The following is a 21,325-nucleotide window of genomic DNA, read 5'->3' on the forward strand; positions in this document are numbered from 1 at the left end:
TAGGTTTGCCTACCACAAAACATACTGTGCCAGAATTTGTTGAAATGTAACTGAAGTACTCAAATACTCCTCAGTCTCACATGGAAAGGGAGCTCACAATTTAAATTGCCAATATTACAATATTTCCTAATTTTTATGAAGACTAGACACAATTATTACCACAACACATACATCTGTGTATTGTTTCACTAAATATTCAAACATATATAACAACGACACAACCTAATTACAAGATTTCACAATCCAACTTCAACAAAATATGAAGCACATGGTAGCTCGTTTCCCACTATGTCTAATTGAATAAACATATCTGCAATGCTGTATTACTCAAGTGCACAGATTCTTTTAAAAATGAATATACTTTAGGCCATAACCCAGTTATTTCCTTCAGATCCTTTCCTTTATAAACAATGTAAAATCAATATTATAGTATTGCTTCACAAAACACGTATGGACCAGACACTTACCAGACATCTAATTAAACATTTTTTTTTAAACTAGCATTTGAATTGCATACTCTCATGACTGAGAAACACCTTTGCCGAAGAGTAATATACAAGTCACTGCATACATTAATTGTAAAACCAAAAGAAAGTTTGGTGTAAAAAAAAAAAAAAAAAAAAAAAAAAAAAGTTTCTTCAATAGGAAGACATCTTGGTTCTATCCCTTAATTAAAAACTAAGCTTTTCTGAGATTTAATCCATGCTTGCAAAGAAATCAACTGTTTACATCAGAATATGATCAGTAATATCCTTTCACAGATTAGATTTTGAGTTTGTCTGCAATGAATTCTGAGTACAAGGCTTCTAGTGGTTTATTTTTACTAAGTTTATCCTTCTGACATTAAATATGCTTTCACAGTTTTAGAGATTAGAGTTCCAATATTTATACTAGCACAAGTGCTTAGGGTAAAACTAATTTGAAAAGCACTAAATTATGAATTCATTAAATTTAGACTCTCTTTATACCCTTAAAAATAAATATATAGCAAACATACAGTGTGTTATTTGGAGGGACAAAAGGAAAAGGTTTTTTTAGTCTCATTAAAATATATACAAAATGATTGCTAAAGTAGAAAAAAGGAAGAATATGCAAATCTAAGTTTTGCTTACTTTTAAGCATATAAATAGACCATTTGTCAGCTAAGTCAATAAGGCAAATCACATGCTTAAAATTAAACAAGTACATAAACTTTCACGAGATCCAACACACTGGAAAAAAGCTGTTAAATAATTATCACTCTATATGCACATTCTAGGCAAAACTTCACACCAACCTAATCATTTCCTCTACAATAAAAAGTAAACTTTAGACCCAATTTTTCCTAGCTTTAGAGGTGAAGATGCCTCTTCATTCTGTCAATGGCTTTTATTATCTGCCGTCTAATCCAAAGAAGGGTTATCTAAAACCTTTCCCCAACAGCTTAGTAGGTGGACCAATTCAGAAGGCCATCTATAACTGAACCCCATGGTGAAGTCATAGCGCAAAACATACTGAAAACAAATACAGAAAAACATATTTGTACAGCTTCTGGCTTTATTTCCTTTCTCATGACACTCACTTCCCACGAGTCTCTCCCCTTCCTCATCCATTGTCATCTTTTCCTTCTGCCTTTACCTTCTTATTCATGAATAGAATGAGAAACAGCAAATCTCAGGGAGAAAACTGTTACTTCTAACCAAACTTCAAAAGAAGAACAGATGAAACAGCTGTGAACAATTGTTTGCTTTTTGGATACTTAGTCAGGTATGTTCCTCTACCAAAAAGCTCTAGAGCTCTATCAGCAAAAGAAAGATATTTTAACTCACTATTCTCACACTGATAACTGTTTCTTTTAGACCATCCTTGTACTCACAGTCCTTCTCCTCAAATTTAAACTTGGCTTAAATGTTTCCTCATTCAGGGCTAAGCTGTGTCACCAGAAGTTGAATTTGGATCTAACAAGCACAAGAGACGCATAACTCATGAACTTGATTAGGCTGTGCCCTACAATCATCAATCTTTGCTAAAATAGCCAAAACCAGAAAACAGAAAGACACAAGACAGAAACACGACATTGAAAAGGTTCACGTAAAAAAGCACTCACAGCCCACACTAATTGTATTTACTGCTAATACCACAATTCCATTGAAATTCAGACACTGCACGCGCATGCTGCCGATTCTCGGTAAATGTCTGCTTTCCTGAGTTAGTATCCGTGCTTCAGTATCATAACATACAATATGGGGAGCAATTACATGTCAGACCTCTTGCATATGAAGTTGTTTGGTTCTAAAGCTTGCTTATTAAAGTCTAATTGGTATCTCTGACCTTAATTACCACTTTCAGCAAAAAATATTACTACGGTGCTAGGATTTCTAGAGATTTATATGCCAGTTCTTGAAAAGATCTTAGGATCAATGTGGTAATGGATGCCTGAAATAACTGACCTGTCTCTGAAAAGTGTTGCTCTCTGGATAGCAACTTCGTCTCTCAGGGCTATATGCAAAACTGCTAAGCAGTATTATTTAGAATATGCAAAGGAGATGCCATGTCTTTACCAAGACAGTCATGTCTCAAAATGTTATCTCCACCAAGTTACTGCAGAAGTCAGAATGCATATGCTGATGAAATGCAAGCGAGAGAAAGCTCATTGCATTTGAAAACTTTGAAATTGCCCAATTATATATATAGAATATGATTAGTATGTGTACCGCAGGGTTTGGTGGTTTTCTTTTTTTTCTTATTACAAACAGGTGATGTCAGAAGCAATTCTGTAAGACGGTCTTCTGCAACAATATCTCCTAATAAAGGGACCAAAACTCAAATATGCACAAACTGATATGATTTTCAGGTTGTCTAATCTTCTATTGGCTTTCAAAAATATGAAGGCGAAGAACTTTATTATATAAAATTACTCCAACAACAACATGTATCACAGAATGGAGCACTGAAACAGTCTCACTTAGAGTGTCCTCTTATGAATTTCATGAATACTCTTGATGTTTCCCCCTTTGATTATATTCTTTTTAGCATTATAGGGTCAGGGGAAGCTTTTCCCCTCTTAAATAAGATTTTAGCTTCTCCCCCATCCAGAGTTGGGGAAGGGAGCACAACACGTGAAGCAATTTTTTTGCTAGAGGGAACAAGTGACGATACGTGTTCCAAAACACATCAAAGGTAGGTGAGTAAGAAAGGTGTGGTCTGCCTCTGCTGGTTACAACATTTAAAGTTTCAGAGCCAATGCAGCTGTAACGCTAGTGGCACAACTAGCAGTCGTACTTTTGAAAAAGTGTTCAGTTCTGCCAGGCTATAATGTGCTATAAAGTTGCTATCCTGCTTAATGTTTGACTCCAACTACTCTCAGGTGTCCACATCTAGGAATATTTCATAATCCACAGCTTAGTTTTATTCCAAATAATATCTACATAACAAATCTCAAGTGATTAAACAATGTAAGAAGCATATAAAGGACAAAAATGTAATTACTGTAAAAAAGATGACACCAAAAATATCACAGTTATATCAAAAACCATTGAGTATTTTATTCAGACACATAATGGGTCTCCAGGGGAAATGTTCACCCACTTGAGTACACAGTCTGTAAGCAAGCATTTAATATTCTTAAGAGCTACTGTCATGACTCAATGAAAATATCTACTATAAACATGAAAAATAAAATTAAATTGAAATTCTACATAACATCGAAATTGCCTTTCAGAAGGGCAACTCACATCCAATACTGTTAAATACTGAGCACCTCTAACTCCCACTACAGCCCAGAATTTTGAGAATACCCATAAACTGTGCAGGATGGGAACATAAACTTTGTAAGCAACTGCCTGCTTTTCTTCACTTTGTTATTCCTTTTAAAAAACACAGAGTACAATAGGGTGGGGACTTCTTAACGAGAAGCCCAGAGGCATTTCATTGCTCAGATACAACTGAAACACTACTTTTAAAAAAACAAGGAAAAAAAGTAGAGCTCAGTCCCCGGACCTTACATTTAAAATCACAAAGTAATTGCTTTAGACCTTCAAGACTTCAGCTTAAAGGTCTCAGCATTGCATACACTGTCATGGTGACCATAACACAACTTGCTGGAGTTACAGCTCTCCTTTTATCCAACACATAACTGTTAAAAAGTCAAGATACAAACCTGAGTCCATGTGTCTAGAGTTTCTTCTAATTCCATTCGTTCGTTTCTGCACAGCAAAGAACACAAATCAAGGATGTGAATAAACTTGTTTTCATTTAGGTATACTGCACACCTTTCATTCCCACAATCTACTAGACAAAGCTAGTTTTCTTAAGTTATTTCCCCCATACAATTATCTTTATCTAGTAGAAAGGTCATACTTTGAAAATTATTCTTAATACTGCAAGAAGTTTATTCATATGTCAACTTTTTTTGACATTAGACTCAAAAGATTTGTTCATCCTTAGCCTACAGGAGGTTTCCTCATATAATCAGCATCTTTTGACACCAAAAGATTTGTATCATTTACGAGTATGATGTTAATAGATACACTCTCACTGATAGTGAAAGACACGCAGCTTGGCATCATCTGCCTCGGTTAACGTCCAGAGCAACAAAAGTAGCAAAGCTCTTAGCGTTGTTTTAATAGGGTAGGAACTTCCCACGTTACTGCTTCATTCTTACATTAGTTAGAATTTCTTAGGAGATTCTTAATTTCCTAATTTTCTCAGCAAATACTTAAATATATTTAGTAATGCTCCTCCCTCCCAATTTTCAAAATTTGCATGAACCAGAGCCACGTAAAATCAGAAACACTGACAAGACTGAGGCACACTCTTTGTAAAAGTTGGTTTATACACATTTCATATTCCTAGGCAACGATATAGATCGCTGAAAACTTCCAGGTGAAATACAGTGTATCTGTAAACTAGTCAACTGCTTTTGCAAGTCCGTTTTAACTGGTAGTTTGCATGAAGGTTCATGCTTTTTTTTTTTTTTTTTTTTTTTTTAAATAAATCAAACCAAGCAGAGAAAATCATGTTGCATGACAAACGGAACAAGTAGGCTGCTCTGATTTACTTGAAGCTGATATAAGTTGATGCAGGACATACAGAAAGGCAAGCCAGAAAGCAGTAACCTGAGGCACAACCAAATTACTAAGCCCTGTAGCAAGCTGGGGAAAAAAAAGGGGGGGGGGGGGAGAAAAGCTTTGTTTAAAAACAGCTTTCAAAGCGTATCCACTTTTGGATGCCACAATGGTGGTTTTCTTCTTAAAAAATTTGTTAAAAATTAAAGTAGTCCTAGCATTTTAAATCAATAGCTATACAACTATTTTTTGAAGAGATTTAATAATCAAACTAGGGGTAAGAAGTCTAGAAACAGGAGGGATTCGATATAATTAGGATAAATATTTTCCTCGTCTAGCCACATATGTTCCTCACAGTTAGCTTTATGCAGCCTGGCAACCTTGTCCATAACATACCGTAAGCAATCTGTTTACGGCTTCCCCACTACCGAATGTCAACCGCAGTATCGCAAGAGCGTTAAGCAAACGGACCGTGCTATAATTTCCATATATAAGGAATATTCTTGCTTAGCAGATATTTTCAGGCAGAGATAAGAAACCATGGGACAGCGCGTGGCGGCAGGTACGGCACGCAAGCTCGCAGCCGAGGGGTCTTGGGCACGCGAGCCCCCGGGAGCCCTTCCGAGGGGGCTCGCGGCGCCGGCGCCCCCAGGGCGGCTCTGCCCAGGCCCCGCGGCGCGAACGCCGGCGCTGGGGAGAGCTGCTGTTCGGCACACCGTGCACCGACACCGGCCCGCCGAGGCTTGCCCGGGCCAACAGCACCCGGAAGGTGCTGGCTCAGCCCCCAGCAAGGGCTCCCAAGTCATAACCAAGCCAAAACAGTGAATACCACTGAAGTCATCTGCCTTGTTTTTTGCAACAACAGCTGCAAGCATCAATCCCCTACTGTGCCAGCTTTGTCAGTAATCGTTTTCTTTCCATTTCATTACCAATTTTAGTGATAGCAACAAAAACAAATACTTTGTGATGTGCAGAACATATATGTTCATATGTTGTTCATAACCATAGCATAGTTTAAACAGTTAAATTACCATAAACTTCTGATCTAAAAAGATGCTAGAAATGATTACACACACTGTTTAAAGTGCTGCCTTTCTTTCATTAAAATTGGTAGACAAAAAAAGTTACGTCCTTCTGTACGGCAGTGGAAAGGCATCAGTAACATGCAAGAAAATATCCCAGTGTAACTTCCAGTGTTCTTGGATTTAAAATCATGGCACACTGTAAGCACGTCACTAGTTTCTCTGTACTCTGACCAGTTTATCATTCTGTTAAGATTAAATGAACTCCATAACCACTGAATAACACTGTCACAAAATTCTGTTTACATAAAAAGGCATAAATCTCATTGCATATTTTTCATCATTCAGAAGTCTGTGGAATTGCATAAACTTGTACACTAGTACATTACTGCAGTACAATTTCCTAATGCTGTTGAGTTTTAGCTCTACTGCTAAATTTGGCCCGGGAGCACTGAAAAACAAGACCTAAGTTGAAATAACTTTCCCCCTGCTCCCTTCTGTAACTGAAAAAAAAAAAAATGCATCTCCACTTCTACCAGTGCTCTAAAGTCATATCAACTGAAATTAGACTTGCACCTTGAACATAATACATTTATAGTACATTATAAGTATACTCTTTCTTAGGTAACTTCTATCTTCCACTATGCTGAAGAAATATATTATCAAATGCAGAAGAAAAACATGTCGGCTCCAACACCACGTGCGCAAAGTAAATAATGTCTTATGTCACTAGCAAAGCAAATAACTACATGAAAAGGGAAATGAATCCTTACCTCATGTTTCAGGTTCCCGTGTTCTGAAATATAAGTAAAAATTGGCATTATTAATGACTGCAAATTTATACTTTTTACACACTAATCTCAGTCTGTGCTGTGTTGCATTACAAAAAACACTGCTGCTTTCTTCAGCTACCTGATACCTGTAATACGTCCGGAGAGCCCGGGGCTGAGCTGGCGGTTGCTCTGCAAACGCTGCTCTCTCCGCCTATTGGCTCTGCTCAGTTAATGCTCAACCAAGGCAATAAATGGCTCCTTCCTTGAGTTATACTGAACTTTTCAACAGCTGCATGGCAAGCAGCTCAACCAAAACTTTATAAACTTTTATAACATTTCAAAAGCACTTCATAAATACTGACTTGTTGGGAATTTGAAAGTTAAGTTTCTTTACTGGAACTAGAGCTTGCACTCATTTTGCCTCTGTCTTTATAAAGCATTTCAAGGTGTATTGAGATAAAACATGTATCTTTATCTTCAAAGCTTCTTGTACTTCATGTAATTGACTCAGTCCATCATTGCATTAGTATGCAATGGAATCTGAATCAGATTTTACTTAGCTTTTTGCTGTGAATTTTTCATACTAGTTAAAAAAAAAAAAATCCTGTGCATGACCAATACTGCAGTAAGACGGTATTTTTGCACATATACATGACCAAACAAAAAAGTGGGTTTTTTGCATTCTTTTCTCTTTGAATTCCTAATCTGATAACAAAAAAAATACTTTAGCATACTCTAGATTTTGTTTCAGGGCCTTATCAAAATACACACAGCTGGATTTACCTCCGCATGTTTCTGGGCCAGCATATGCGATTAAATCAAAGGGCATACTGCGCATGCCCAGTCTATTGCCACATTCAGAAACTTCACTGCAGTATCTTGTAAAGTAAACAGTCATATTCACAATAAACCGAGTAAAGAGCTTCAAATGCAAATAGACTTTGTTCTGCTAAAAAAGTTGCATGAAACAGCAAAGTGTGGAGGAAAAAAAAACCTTTGGCTTACTAATAATTTATGTGAAGACAAGAGGGCATGCTGAGACCAAGCACACCAGCTGAGGATCTGGAGCCAGGCAGGGTAGGTGCAGACTATTTACCCCGACAGGGCTGCACATTTTCTCTCCCATACAGTAAGCCAAAGGTGCACCCTCTTGTCATCCTCAGAAAGCACTTTCATGGTTACAACCTGTCCAGAAGTATTAATTTGCATTTGTAGACTAAATAAACACAGTAAGGAGGAGGAAAAAAAAAAAAAAAAAAAAGAAAGAAAAGAAAAGAAAATCAGCCAATGCCAAAGGAAGAGGTGCAGGAAAGCTACTGAGAATTTCTAAAGAGCCTAAGGGAATTAGTTGCATAAGTACTGCTGAAACTAAATATAACTTTATAATTTTGGTATTTACCTTCACAATTTGATACAGCTTTTGCAACTTTCTCCAAGTTTTCAATTTGTGTATGAATTCATCTTTTTTGAATCTTACTCCTCAGCATTATAAATGACATAAAATTGAGGAAGGTCATGTGGATAAGGGGTGAGGAGGTATGCAACACTTCACATTCAGGCTTACAGTTTTTTTTTTTGTTTGTTTGTTTTTTGGGTTTTTTTTTGTTTGTTTGTTTTTGGTTTTTTTTTAAATGGGCTACCTTTAGCTCTGCATATTGCTGTTAAGAAAACTGAAATAAAACAGTCTTTCTATCCTCCTATGGGAAAGAACGAACCTGGTCTTTAAAGGTTGCTGTTAAATATTAGTTTTTTCCTTTCTAACTAGTATCACAAACATGACTTCATGATCAAGTTTTATATGATGATTTCCATATCTCAGTACTTCTCAGAATAAATAATGAAAAAATTCATTTATTTAACTTTCAATATTTGGGCTCAGACTGGATTCAAGAAAACACTACATAGATCAATAGATAATAAGGTAAGGTGATAAATATTCCTCATAATTCATGAGAAGATTTTTTAATTGATCCTTTCATTCAAATTTTAAGAAAAAAAATGAACCCTGCAGGGCATTTTTATTGAAGACTAATGAGTAATCTCAGAATAAGCAAGAGCAGCTCCACTGAAGAATGCTATTCCTTGAAGCCATCTCTGCACTCAACCCATAGAAGACTTCAAACTTTGTTGACACAAACTGAACTGCTATTTGTGACCCCCGTTAGCATGTAAGGAAAATACAAGATACCTGTAATTCCACAGAAAGGTTTGTTCAAAATACAAGGCTTACGCTTCTCTGATTTTTTCATTAAAATTTCAGTATTCTGATATGTCATCATTTTTTTTCTATCAAATTATGTGAATTGCTTCCTCATGGGAGTTCTTTTTCCAAATGTTACTCTAGTAAGCAAAAAACTAATTCCTACTTATTTCTATTTTTAGGGGAAAAAATAAATGTCTGAAAATATCCTCCAGCAGAAATTTTACACATGACAATTAATTCAAGTACCTGCTCATCACCAATATGCTAATGAAATTATGAAGCAAAGGAGCTCTCAGTTCTGACAACAAACTACTTTTACTGCCACAGTTCAGCACACTTTTAGGTTTTGTTTATTCACTGAAGCCATGATACTGTTGGGTCACATTTTCATAATTATAGTTTACTAGAAAAGCAAGAGGAGCAGCAGCTGGCCTCAATAAGTGATGGAGCATAGATCAGAAAACATGAATAGTCTACTCCTCTGAGATCCAACAGAGCAGGTGGATTTATACACTGACTAAATGGAAAGTGGAATAAAAACAGTATGTAGGAAACTACTCATCTTCCAATTATGAAAGAAAATTCAAAATACCAGAAACACAGAAACTGTGAAGCAAGCCACCTTAAAGGAGCTGCAGTGACTGTAAAGGAGTAGGTAGTCCCCCATAACCAGAAGAAAAGCAAATAATGACCTAGAAGCACAGAGTAGGACTCTGCACAAAATACCAAGCCCCCTAAGAGATTATTGTTCAGCTTTCGTAATAACAGATAGTTCGATCTTCGCTGAAATTAAACAAAAATTGGCCTCACTCTAAGGCATGTTCGGGGACTTGAGCCTTTACTGGTCGGTGCTGTTGACATGGTAGGTTATGGACCAGGGCTAGCAATTGTGCAACTATTGATCAAGCCAGCAAAAAGGTAAACGGTGAAAGCTATAGCTTTCTTTTCAGATGTCAAAAAACACGTGCTTATTACAAATAATCTCTAACGTGTGGTAGCAAGCAATTATATGAACAGCATGGATACTATTATTGGGTATACGCATTACAATTATGAGAGTTATCTGAAATTTAACTCGTTTACATGGTTTTTAAGTTCATCATACAATTTAAGATACTACTTTTCCACATAAGAATAGTGTTTTTTCAAATGGAATTATCAAAACAGGCACAAGTTATCTGAAGATTACTGTTCAAATACCCCACTATTATGTTTCTAATCGATCTATGCCCTGATAAGAAGTGTTTTTTATACTGCTGTTCCCAGGGAAAGCTAAGAGGATTTTGTAGGTTTGGCATTGTACTTAAAATACTAAAATATTTTAACATTCTAGAAGAACTATTATTGGAGGTTCATCTACCTGAAATATTCAACAGTCTGTGGAACCATTTTGTCTGTACTTAATTTAATACAATGGGATAGACTTGGTAAAATTCCAGGCTGGGAGCAGAAGGGAATTGGTAATTCTGCTGTTTTGAACCAGCAAACGGACTCAGGTTCAGCTATGGGATTTCTGCAATATGTTCTGGGGAGAGTGATGACACCTGTCCTATCAGCCCTGAGGACCTCTGCCAAAATTGCAAGGGTCACAGAACAACCCATACGATGACAATGAAAATAATGAGGGCGACAGCTTCTCCCCTCATCTGCTAGAAGTGTCTCTCACTCTTGCTCACTTACCAAAGGTCTCATTCCTAACTATACCCAAAGAGAAACCCTTTCAACTAATGCAAAAACATCACCAGGGAAGTAAAAACATACTCTGCCTCAAATAAGGCATACAAGTGGCAACTGATAAGCCAGAAGAGGTTGCAAGGTAACAGAGCTCTGCATCAGCCACTGGAAAAAAAACAGCATCCTTATAAATGGCCCTAAAACAGCAATATGTGCAGACATTTGCTAAATCCTATGCTGTGTTTAAAGCTGCACAATAGTACTCAAGAAGTCTGTCAGAACAGAAGCAGAAGAGAGGGCATGGGGATTTCAAGTCACAGAGAAATGAAATGATAGGGCATAAGAGTGAAACGCATGAAGATGCAAAGGACTGCTTAAGCATGAAACAAGGTAGTATTTCAGAGGAAAAAAAAGTTAAACTGTTAATGACAAATGAGCACAGAGGGTTTCAACTAGCACTGCAGGTTTAGGGCAGCGTGAATAGAAGTAGTAACAATAAAAACCAGGAGATAATGTGTACATTTTGTTCTATTTAGTAATTCAACTGATTAACACACTATCTCTTATTGTATAGCATTTGTATAGGCCTTCTTTGAAACAAGGCATCTGAAGAGCTGGCATAAGTTTGCATATAAGGCATAACATGACAACATAACAATTTATGTTAAAATTTTGCCAGTGTTTCTCTCACAAGTCTATCATCTAAATCTGACACTTAACTTTATCATTCTAGAGGCTTCAGTTGTCTTTGAATTTTGAATTTTCTACAACCTCAGACTTCGGATGAAATATAAAAGGACTTAATCCTCTCAGGGACATTCTAGACCACATTTCAGGAAGCATAACAAAAACATTTGCTCTGTGGTCTAAAAAGAAAACAAAACATTAAACTGCACTGGAAAAGAAAAAAATACTGAAGCAAATACTGTGTAAATATCTTTGAGAAACTTAATAGTATAGTCTCATTTGGAAGTGTTTTGAATTCTGATCATCTCTTCAAATAGACCTCTAGACACAGAAGAGGTCTGCAGAATGCAAATGAAAATTATTTGAGGCATGGAAACAGTTCTACTTACGAGATGATAAAAAATTTACAACTACTCAGTTCAGAAAGGATACTAATAAGAGGTCACTAAACAGAAGTTTCAAAATAAAATATAGTATAGCAGCAGTCAGTCAACCACTTCCATCTAGGCTTCTCATAAAAAGAATAAAGTCACATGTTGATGTTAAAAAGGCAAATAGTTTAAACATATCTGAGATAAGATATGAAACCCATAAAAAGCTATTCCAAAAATTCTGAAGAATAACCAATCAGATAATTTAATCAATGAAAACACTAACAAGATGCAAAAAAACAAAAAGGAACAACCACATGCATCACAACCCAAAAACCTAACAAGATTAGAGAGTAGCATCATTTCTGGGCACTGTCTACCAGAAGGAGAATTTGCATTTTCCTATGAGGCATCTGGAATCAGCCATTGGCAGAATGACAGAACGCTACATTTAACAGACCACAGATATATCCCAGGATACGTATATTCCACACCTGGGACCATAACTAATACCACATGGCTGGGGAATAATAATGTCCAGCTTCCTAAAAGGATGATAGTGTTTCGTAACCATTATATCCTTTGAAAAAAGCTGTAATAGTCCCCTAGAAACAAAAGAAATACATAGCAATACAATAAGTGTTCTAGGCATTTTGCTACTATTGAAGCATTCAGACTACATTCATACTACACAATTTCTTGTCTAACAACACTCCCAGGCCACCCTAGCTAATTTCCCACAGGAGCAGCAAATGACACCACTAGAAAGCTGACAGATTTTTTCAGACACTAACACCTCTAAAGATTTGAAAAGGGAAACTCCAAAATTAAAACTATGTTAAAACTCTGTGCATGTAAAGGGTATTTTTTGCATAAATGCAATCAAAACATTGAATTTTACAGGCTATCTTCATGTGCGTCCTTATTAATGTTATCTCTTAGAAGACCTGGCAGAAAAGAGTATGGGAGACCAAATTTTTCAGCACAGCTCTAGGAATGCGAAAGGTATAGCTCCACAAAATAATTCATGCTCAAGTTGCAATAATCAATATTTTAAATGCATGCTGAATTGTCCCAACCCTTTCTTGACCATAAAGAGGAGGAGGAACTGGTAAGGCTCCTCGTAATATCTTTCCTTCCTGCCGTGCACATTGTAAATGGGCAGCATGGCAGGAATTGTCAGTAAAATAAAAGAACTGTGAGTTTGTTCCCTGATGCCTTTTTGAGGCAATCTTCTATTCTCAGAACAGCCTGTAAGGAAGCCACAGCCAAGCAGCACCTGTCATTCTGCCTGATGAGCAGGGGGAAGATACCTAACTTTCTTAGGTTGTACCAGAGTTACAGAAGTCTGGGAATCTTCGCAGAGAGGACAGAAAAGGGAATGCCTGGGTGTAAGCTAAACACATCGCAAAGCAATATCTAAGACAACTGAATTGCTTCCAACTTCAGCAAGGAAAGAATCAGAGTATCATTTAAAAAAATATTGGGGCAATAATTTTAAATAAAATTTAAAAGAACATTCAGTATCTTTGATGTTGTAAAATGGTATTTTTTTAGATTTAAATAAATAAGAATTTAAAATTTTTTTTAAAGCCCAAAGTCAAAGGATAGCATTAAAATCTCCAGTACAGAAAAGCAAGTCCACTAACTAAAGTCCACTAACTGCAGTAGAAGTCAGTGCTTGTTGTCGTGATTACAAATGACTTTGTCAAAGGAGGAAGCAGGCAAGTAGCACACTGAGGCAAAAGCCAAATGGAAGTGGGGAAGTAATGCAAACCAGGACAAAGACAGAAGCAAGCTCACGCTGTTCTGAGAGGAACAAAAAAACTAGAACTGACATCTTGAAGTGGTGAAGCTCAGTGAAGGGCAGTGAACAAGGTCATGACATAATTCCAGCAGTAGGAGAGAGATTATCTCTGCAAAAACATTTCACAAAGAATGTAGGTAGTAATGTCAAAAAGAAAATAACCCAATGCAAGAGGTTGCAGTAATCTACGTGAAATATGTGAGACATGAGAAACTTCACGCACAAATTACTATGAAGTAACCCTGGAAAAAAAGGTAGTACTTTTAGAGAAGTGAGCAGGACAATAAATCAATAAAATACAATCTCATTTTCCAAAAATCATTGAGTGTTCCAATGAGTTCCCCTCACTCCCCTGTCAAAAACATTTTCCAGAAGGAACCTTGCATTAAGGGGGTGAGAGATTGGGGGCGGGCTGCCTTTGGTTTGGTTTCCCTCATCGTCTCTACAAAGAGGGAAGAATCCAGAGCATGGAGAGAGGGAAGAATCAAAAGCAACACCAGGGTTATGTGACTAGCTGGCAGGAGAGTGACCAGCTCGGTGCCAGCAGTTGCACGAGCATAGGGAAGGGAAAGAAAAGAAGGCAAGTGATGAGAATTAACATCTGGATTAGCAGTGTGACACCCAGACGATGTCAGAGAGATAATGAGAAATGCAACACTAAACAGAGACTGAAGGGTGACAGAGGTTGGAGCATCCCCGAGGCAGAAGGAGAGCTGGGGGAGCACGGAGAGATACAGTCAGGGAGAGACCCCAAGTACAGCCACCAATTAAACGAAGAGAGAAAAAAGGTCCTTAGATAGGCCAGTAGTGAGCCATCAATCACCTTTTTGTGAATATTGCCAGTGGACCGAAACTATGGAAACCAAAAAGATCAAAGAGGAAGCTGAGGCAACACAAATAGCTTTAGGAGCTGAGAGGAAAATACAAAAATTGACATAGACTTAAAAGGAGAACAATGAGGATAACAGATGATATACTGTACAATAGGTGTTACTTACCAGTTTATGTTTAAAACCAGAGCAATTTCTTGTGCTACAAGATACTGATGAAGCAATCTGGTTTACCCTATAGCAGCTCATTCTCTCTTCCTTCATAACATTTCAATTTAGCAAAAATAAAAATCCCTATGAATTCTAAATGCAATTCTAATTGTGCTTATAAATGGTAGCTTCACAAGTATGTATGTTACAATAAACACAAATTAGAGGTAAATTAAACCTTAATTATATCTAGCAAGTTTTATGTCCTAATTAAAAATGGTATTCTAACAATAAAAATGACTTACCACCTGAATTAGCTCTGCCACAGTTGTCTAATCTTCCTAAACATTCTTTGTGTGCTCCAGCTCCACACTTCGAACATAAATAGCCTTGATAAAATGTTCCCCTGTAAAATAAAGTTAGGTAGTGATACATTAGAGGTGATAAATTCCATGCATAAAGGAAATAAGAAACACAGCAGAAGGTATTTGAAGTCATTTGCTGTTCTGCATAATGATAGTCCTTAAAGGCTTGAGAAACAGTGACAACAACTGACAAGCAGCTCATCTGCTTTTTGTCACTATTAGCCATTTAAAAGTCACAACCAGATAGTTATTCTACCAGTAACTTAGAAGAACTATTTTCATTTGAATTTAGCTCAAAGCAACTTTGGCATAGTACACTTGAAATTGTACCATTATTTATCTATCCCACTGTAGATTTACACTCCAATTCTTCTCCATGGGAATTTACCCAGACAACATGAAGGATAAGATGTATTTTGGGAGAGCTATAAGTATGAATATATATTTCAACAGTAAGGATTTTATAAGCTACTTTGTCAACAATATTAACTTCAAATTTGTTCATTTAAAAGATATCTGGATACACTTTAGTTAATATTCAGAGCTTTCAAGTAAGGAGTTGCTTTCCTTACTCATGTTATCCAATTCCCCTTATCAAATCCAGATTAGAATCTGGATTTGAGCTTCAAGAAATTTATTTTCAGATCAGAGGGCAGGTTTAGCTCAGTTGGTTAGAGCAAGGTGCTGCTAATGCCAAGGTTGCAGGTTCAATCCCTGTATGGGCTACACTGAGGATTGGACTGGATCTCCAGAGGTCCCTTCCAACCTTACCATTCTATCATTTGTCCATAGTTTTTCTCTTAGGTAAAATCCACCGAATGGCTAACAGGGAAAGGCTTTTGTACTTGTACCTAGTCTGAGTAACTGTATGAGTTCCATCCATTAGATGCACCTGCCTACTCTTCACAGTAGACTTGGCTGTCTCCAAGATTATCCTGACCTGTCTCAAGACTAGGCTGTCTCCTAGTCTAATGCAACACCTTCTGCTTTAAAGGAAAACTAAGTTTCATATGTGGAACAGAGGACTCCGCAAGTTTACCTTAAATGCAAGGTAGAGCAACTGCTATTTAATACAGCAAATACTAGACTGTTAGTGATTAATTTTTTTAATTAAACACAAAAGCCTAACTTTTCAGTATCAGACTATACAGATTCGAAGATAAATTAAAAAAATATGAAATATTTTAATGAAATCTGTTCCTTTTTTCTTCTTCTTTCATGGGATATAGAATTATCCTTCACGACAGATGCTTCTAAGACTGTGATTTTATCCCCACTTCAGAAAGATTGGGCATTGAAGTTCATATTTTTTCTAGTAGGTACATAATCGTAAGTTTACCATTTTGAAGCTTAAAGTGACAATTCATTATCAAAAATTATTTAAGCCTTTACAAGCACTTTTAATACAACTTAATCCAGAGACATTTCTATAAATGACAAGCTAGCTCTGGGCACACCTGAGACACCTTCGAGCAGACTGGCATGTCTATGCAGAACACTGCGACATCCTGCAGACTGTGTCCTGAAAGCAGGACAACCGTTTCTCAGCAACGGCAGGCAGTGCTGCAACACAGTCACAGTGACTCAACCGTACCACTTCAGATGCTGGAATTAACAGCCCTGCCCTCTTAAAGTTAGACAGGTCTGCACCGTTCTTCATAGTCACTTACACCTTGTTGTATTAAGCAAAATGCCATTGAAAAATCTCTGAAAAGCCAGGACAATAAAACCATCCAGGAAAAAGGTTGCTAAAGGAAAAACATATGCCAGAGGAAGCAACATACCTCATGTCATTGCATCCCGTGCCTGTGCTTATCCAAGAGGCTACCCTTACCTCTCTTTTAAAACACTGCAGTTATATTTTTCTACAGTATGCAGCAACATCAACACCTCAACTGGCAACAGTTTACAGAGCTTTTGCATCTCCAGCTTATGCTATGAAATTTAGGTTCTGTACAGATCTCTATACCATAGAGGTTCCTTATTTACATGAAAACAGGGAGCTCATGAAAGATAGCTCATGTAATGAAACAGGAACTCTGTGCATGCGTGTGTGTGTGTACGCACATCCGTGCGTCTATTTTATAGGGAAGATGCAGAAATACGGAATTTCTCAGGGCAGTCTGCTGGTATCTCTTATCAACATTGTAACATCTAGTTGCAATTTGTCTGCATAATTCTGGTTCAGCAATGCCTGTCTATTAATGCCTCAGTTATTTTCTGTCTCAGAAAGCAATCTCTTTATATCAAACATTTATGAGCATTCTCATCATCTGCCTTTCCGAAAAAATATTCCATCTGTTCTTGCGGTTAGTGGCCTACAAAGGGACCTGCGGACCAATCACGCTGGTCAAAGCTGTACAGAAGGTTGTTGTTACTTTAACATATGACTTCGATCTATTAAATTAAGTAATTCTCAAAAGAGAAGGAAACACTACTAAAGCAGCCTCCTGAAAAATAAGGTTACACCTTAAGAACATGAGCTTTTAACAGCTAATATTTAGAGATTGGATTATAAAAATCCTGTTATAACAACCAGAAATACCACACATGATCAAATTTATGGCTTGTCTATCTTGGATAAGTAACAAGCCAGCTCTGGATTTCCACATTCTCATTTGACTCAAAATACTTCACTTGATTTAAAAAAAAAAAAAAAAAAAAAAAAAAAAAAAAGCTTAAATCTTACCTCAGAAGCATTTGACAGACTCTGCAAGATGTCACACGACTAAAGGTATGCATTTTGAACTCGTGAAAGCTGGTATCTGCATAGTCCGGCCTTATGTTTGACCTAAAGAAATTTGAAAAAACATTTTAAACTGAGTAAATCTAGAACATAACGCTGCATTCTTAGCAGAAAATCCAAGTCTATGAAAAATTGGCCTTATTTGTACTTTAATGTTTTTCATTGAGGTGAACCAGAAACAGGGTCTCTGCCACACACCTTGAAATGAAATCTAAATTCTGATGTTATGCAGACCTAATCCTTAAAATACATCTTGTAAATGGTATCTTCTGTGTCACAGTATCTAGGAACCAGTTACTATACATCTAAACAAAAATCTGCTGCTTTTTATTCCTCTTCAAGTAATAAAGATCATTTTATGGACCCAAAAAACTCACTTTTTCATTCTCAAGCATTTTTTAAACACAGATTTTCAAGGAAGAGCATGTCACAGTTTGAAAACCAACACATTAGAAAATGTGAGCAGCAAACTTGGGACAGTTAAGCCATAATCATGCAGCAATATAATGGATAACAAGAGCAATTTCAAAAGCAATTAGAGAATATTTACTAGGTTTTGGCTAGTGTTTCTTAAATGAGTTTCTCGATGCCTACAGCTGTCACTACACAACATTAGTTTAACCAATAAAACAGAAGACCACTATTTACACTGCTAAAATACACACTAGCGGCCAAGTTATCTCCACAGATTTAATTTACCTACAAGGCACCGGTCCACTGCTGTACATATCTCCTTCTTTTCATCCTCCCTACTGATCTTTTCTAAAAGCAGCAATGTAACTTGACGACAACTCATTCATCATTTTGTTGTACTAGTGACTGGTTACAGTCTTATTTAAACATTATTTAGTAATTCATTCAACTCTTCAAACATTTTTCCCATTTCTATGATTTGGCACAGGGAGGGGAGCCTATTACTTCTTTTTTTTTTTTTAGTTCAATAACATCCTCAAACTATTAAAAAATTCAACTAGCTTAACACTGTCAAAACTGATACTGAAAAGGTAGAAGCATAACTTAATAGTAGGTAAGACTATGCAAGACAAAAAAATAGATTCAGTTTGGATTAATATATTTTAAAATAAATTATTTATACTGGAATGTTTAGGATTCCATAAATCTCTGGTGTTTTTCTTGCTAAAGAGGGACTCACTTGACTCAAAGCATGGAAAGGGGGGAGAAAAAAGGCGAGGGGGGTTAGAATGTCGTAATCTACAATACCCAAAGGAACAACCCCGGATGCTCTCAGGCATATCAAAATACCAGTTCAGCTTCTATCAATAAGGTTGGAGATATTTATTAGTTAAGTTTCAAATTTATCTGTTATAAGTAACTTTGAGATTAAAACATAGCGCAGCCACAAATTGCAGTGACGCATGGATATAGGTAAGCATGCATGCATCATTCTCTCCAGGAGTGACTGAAGGCTTATGAAAAAATATTTGAAGAAACTGTTTAAGTACTCAGTGTCAGAGAGGTCAGTCTTCTAACCTGCTTGCTGAAAATGAACATACCAAAACGGAAACTGAACTCAAAAAGCAAATGGGATTTTGCTTTTATGCTTATGAATAACCATACAATCAGTACTGTTCTAACCAGCTCAGTAGTGTCTCTCTCTGCGCTACACATAACAAGATGCCAATACCACATCTCATAAAACCATGTATGACTACCACCCCATTCAGAGGAGGAAGGCACAAGCATCTGAATAAAGTTAATCTCCGAATGGGAGAACTTTAACAGAGGAACAATATACTTCAGACTTTACACTCTGCAAGGCAAGGCCTGTTTTCTACATGATGTTTGAAAAAGGACTGGTTCTGCTAAAACTTATACTAAAAACTATGGACAATCCTGAAAACTCTCTAGTACAAATAGCAGTACTTGCACTCCCCCCAAAAAAACTCCTTTTTATTTACTGTTTGATTCAGACCAGAACAGCTTGCAAAAACATGTCAAAAGTATCAGCTTACTGTGCAGAGACTCACCAGACTTAAAAACAAATCAAACTAAATTAACAACCTGGTCATTTTTCAAGGACAGAATTTCCACTCACTTCATTAGAACAGGATCAATCTTCAAAAACAATAAGCATACTGTACAAACAGGAAAAATTAGTCTCATATGGTTAAACACATACAACTATATAACTTTGTGTTTAAGAAATTCTCTTACTTTCTTCTCTCAGGCTATCTTCCACAAAGATTCAAAAACCACTGAAAATATACCACCTACTAACAGAACAAAGACAATACACTGAATTCATTCTTCCTTATGCTAAAAGTAGTATCTGAGCATTTTTATATTTTTATAAAGCCATTCAGTTTTATTTTAAAATTCTTAATAGGGAAAGTTACTCTTGGCTCAAGAGGGAAGAGGGAAACATACCCCAAAAGCAGAGTCATAAAATGGCAAAGAATACAATTATTCATTCACAGTGCTGCCACAAGAACTTCTGTCTCCTTTAAACATAAGCTGTTTTATTCCACTTATGGATTAGATACTGGATTATAATGCCCTAAACAAGACAAGATTATCCAGATGAACAGACTTACTTGCTACGCTTTCTTCTGTATGCTAAAATTCTGATACATTTGTCCAACTTGCGTAGACAGCAATATAAACTGCAATAAACCTTTGCCCTATCTGTTTTTACCTACAGAACAGCATAGTTTCATTCCAAGTTCTTAAGGATCATAAAAATATATCATAAAAACTGAAATCTTCTGAGTTTAAGTCTCACAAGGTTTTAGTTTAGTGATTTTAAGATTCTAAAGATTACTTTAAAAAAATTTCTATTGAAAAATCTGTACTTCCTTTATTACCTACAAATCTTTCATACTCCCTATCAGTTCACTAGCATGTAACTTCATCTCTGTCCTTGTAAAGATAGGCCTCTCGGCTGAGGCAAAATACCAAGACAATCCTCTAAAACAGATGTTTTAGGAGCATATGGCAATTGTTCATAAACCAGAGAGATCTTTTTGAATTTAGCTAGCCCGTCCACCCGTTACTCAGAAGACATCATTCTTCTTTCACTTTGCCCAAATCCACATCACCTAGAAGAAAAAGTCTAATAATCCCTAACAAGGAAAGCTTAGTGAATCAAAGGAGATGCCACCAAAGCACATCATCCAAGGATTAAACGAATTTGGAAGGGACTGGAGCCCACTCTGCATATCGCAGATTCCTGTACACAGAAAGCAAGGATCAAGAAAAGAAACTCAATCTGCTGCCCAATCATTCTTCTTTGCAGATTTAAAAATTACTTCCAAATAGTTGTCTCAAAAATGAGTGCCATTACATTCACTGAGAAGAGTTAGTTTTCTTATATCTCTTCCCTTCTACATCTTAATAATCATTCATCCTAATTGTCTCAGATTTGAGGTGAAATAGAAACAGGAAATACGTTGGGTGTTCTCTTTCAGTTCACACATCAGAAAAAATGTATTTTCAAATCTGAGAGTTCATCACTGATTTCAAAGGGATAAGAATTTTACCCATTATTTCTTATTTCTCTTTAGAAATAGTCTATATCCTCTCCCTGCAGAAAGCTTTTGTTTTTTTAAACATAAAAGCAATATTTCCAGTTATTAATATTCTGATAAAGGCAGCAGAAAGAGAAGAGGGCAAAAAAAGTTATCACCATATG

The 21,325-nt window shown here is 36.6% G+C and overlaps 1 protein-coding gene across 1 annotated transcript in view; it reads right to left on the minus strand.

Moving 5' to 3' along the window:
* Positions 1-21,325, minus strand: part of VAV3 (vav guanine nucleotide exchange factor 3) — a 166,160-nt gene that overhangs the window by 48,506 nt on the left and 96,329 nt on the right. The window contains exons 16-19 of the mRNA XM_062581141.1: positions 17,617-17,718; positions 14,868-14,968; positions 6,841-6,863; positions 4,139-4,184 (exon numbers count right to left, since the gene is read on the minus strand). Of these exons, the coding sequence (XP_062437125.1) occupies positions 4,139-4,184; positions 6,841-6,863; positions 14,868-14,968; positions 17,617-17,718 (272 nt within the window). The remainder of the gene's footprint in view (positions 1-4,138; positions 4,185-6,840; positions 6,864-14,867; positions 14,969-17,616; positions 17,719-21,325) is intronic.

The sequence above is a fragment of the Rhea pennata genome, chromosome 8 (assembly GCF_028389875.1).
Source record: "Rhea pennata isolate bPtePen1 chromosome 8, bPtePen1.pri, whole genome shotgun sequence".
Lineage (NCBI taxonomy): Eukaryota > Metazoa > Chordata > Aves > Rheiformes > Rheidae > Rhea > Rhea pennata.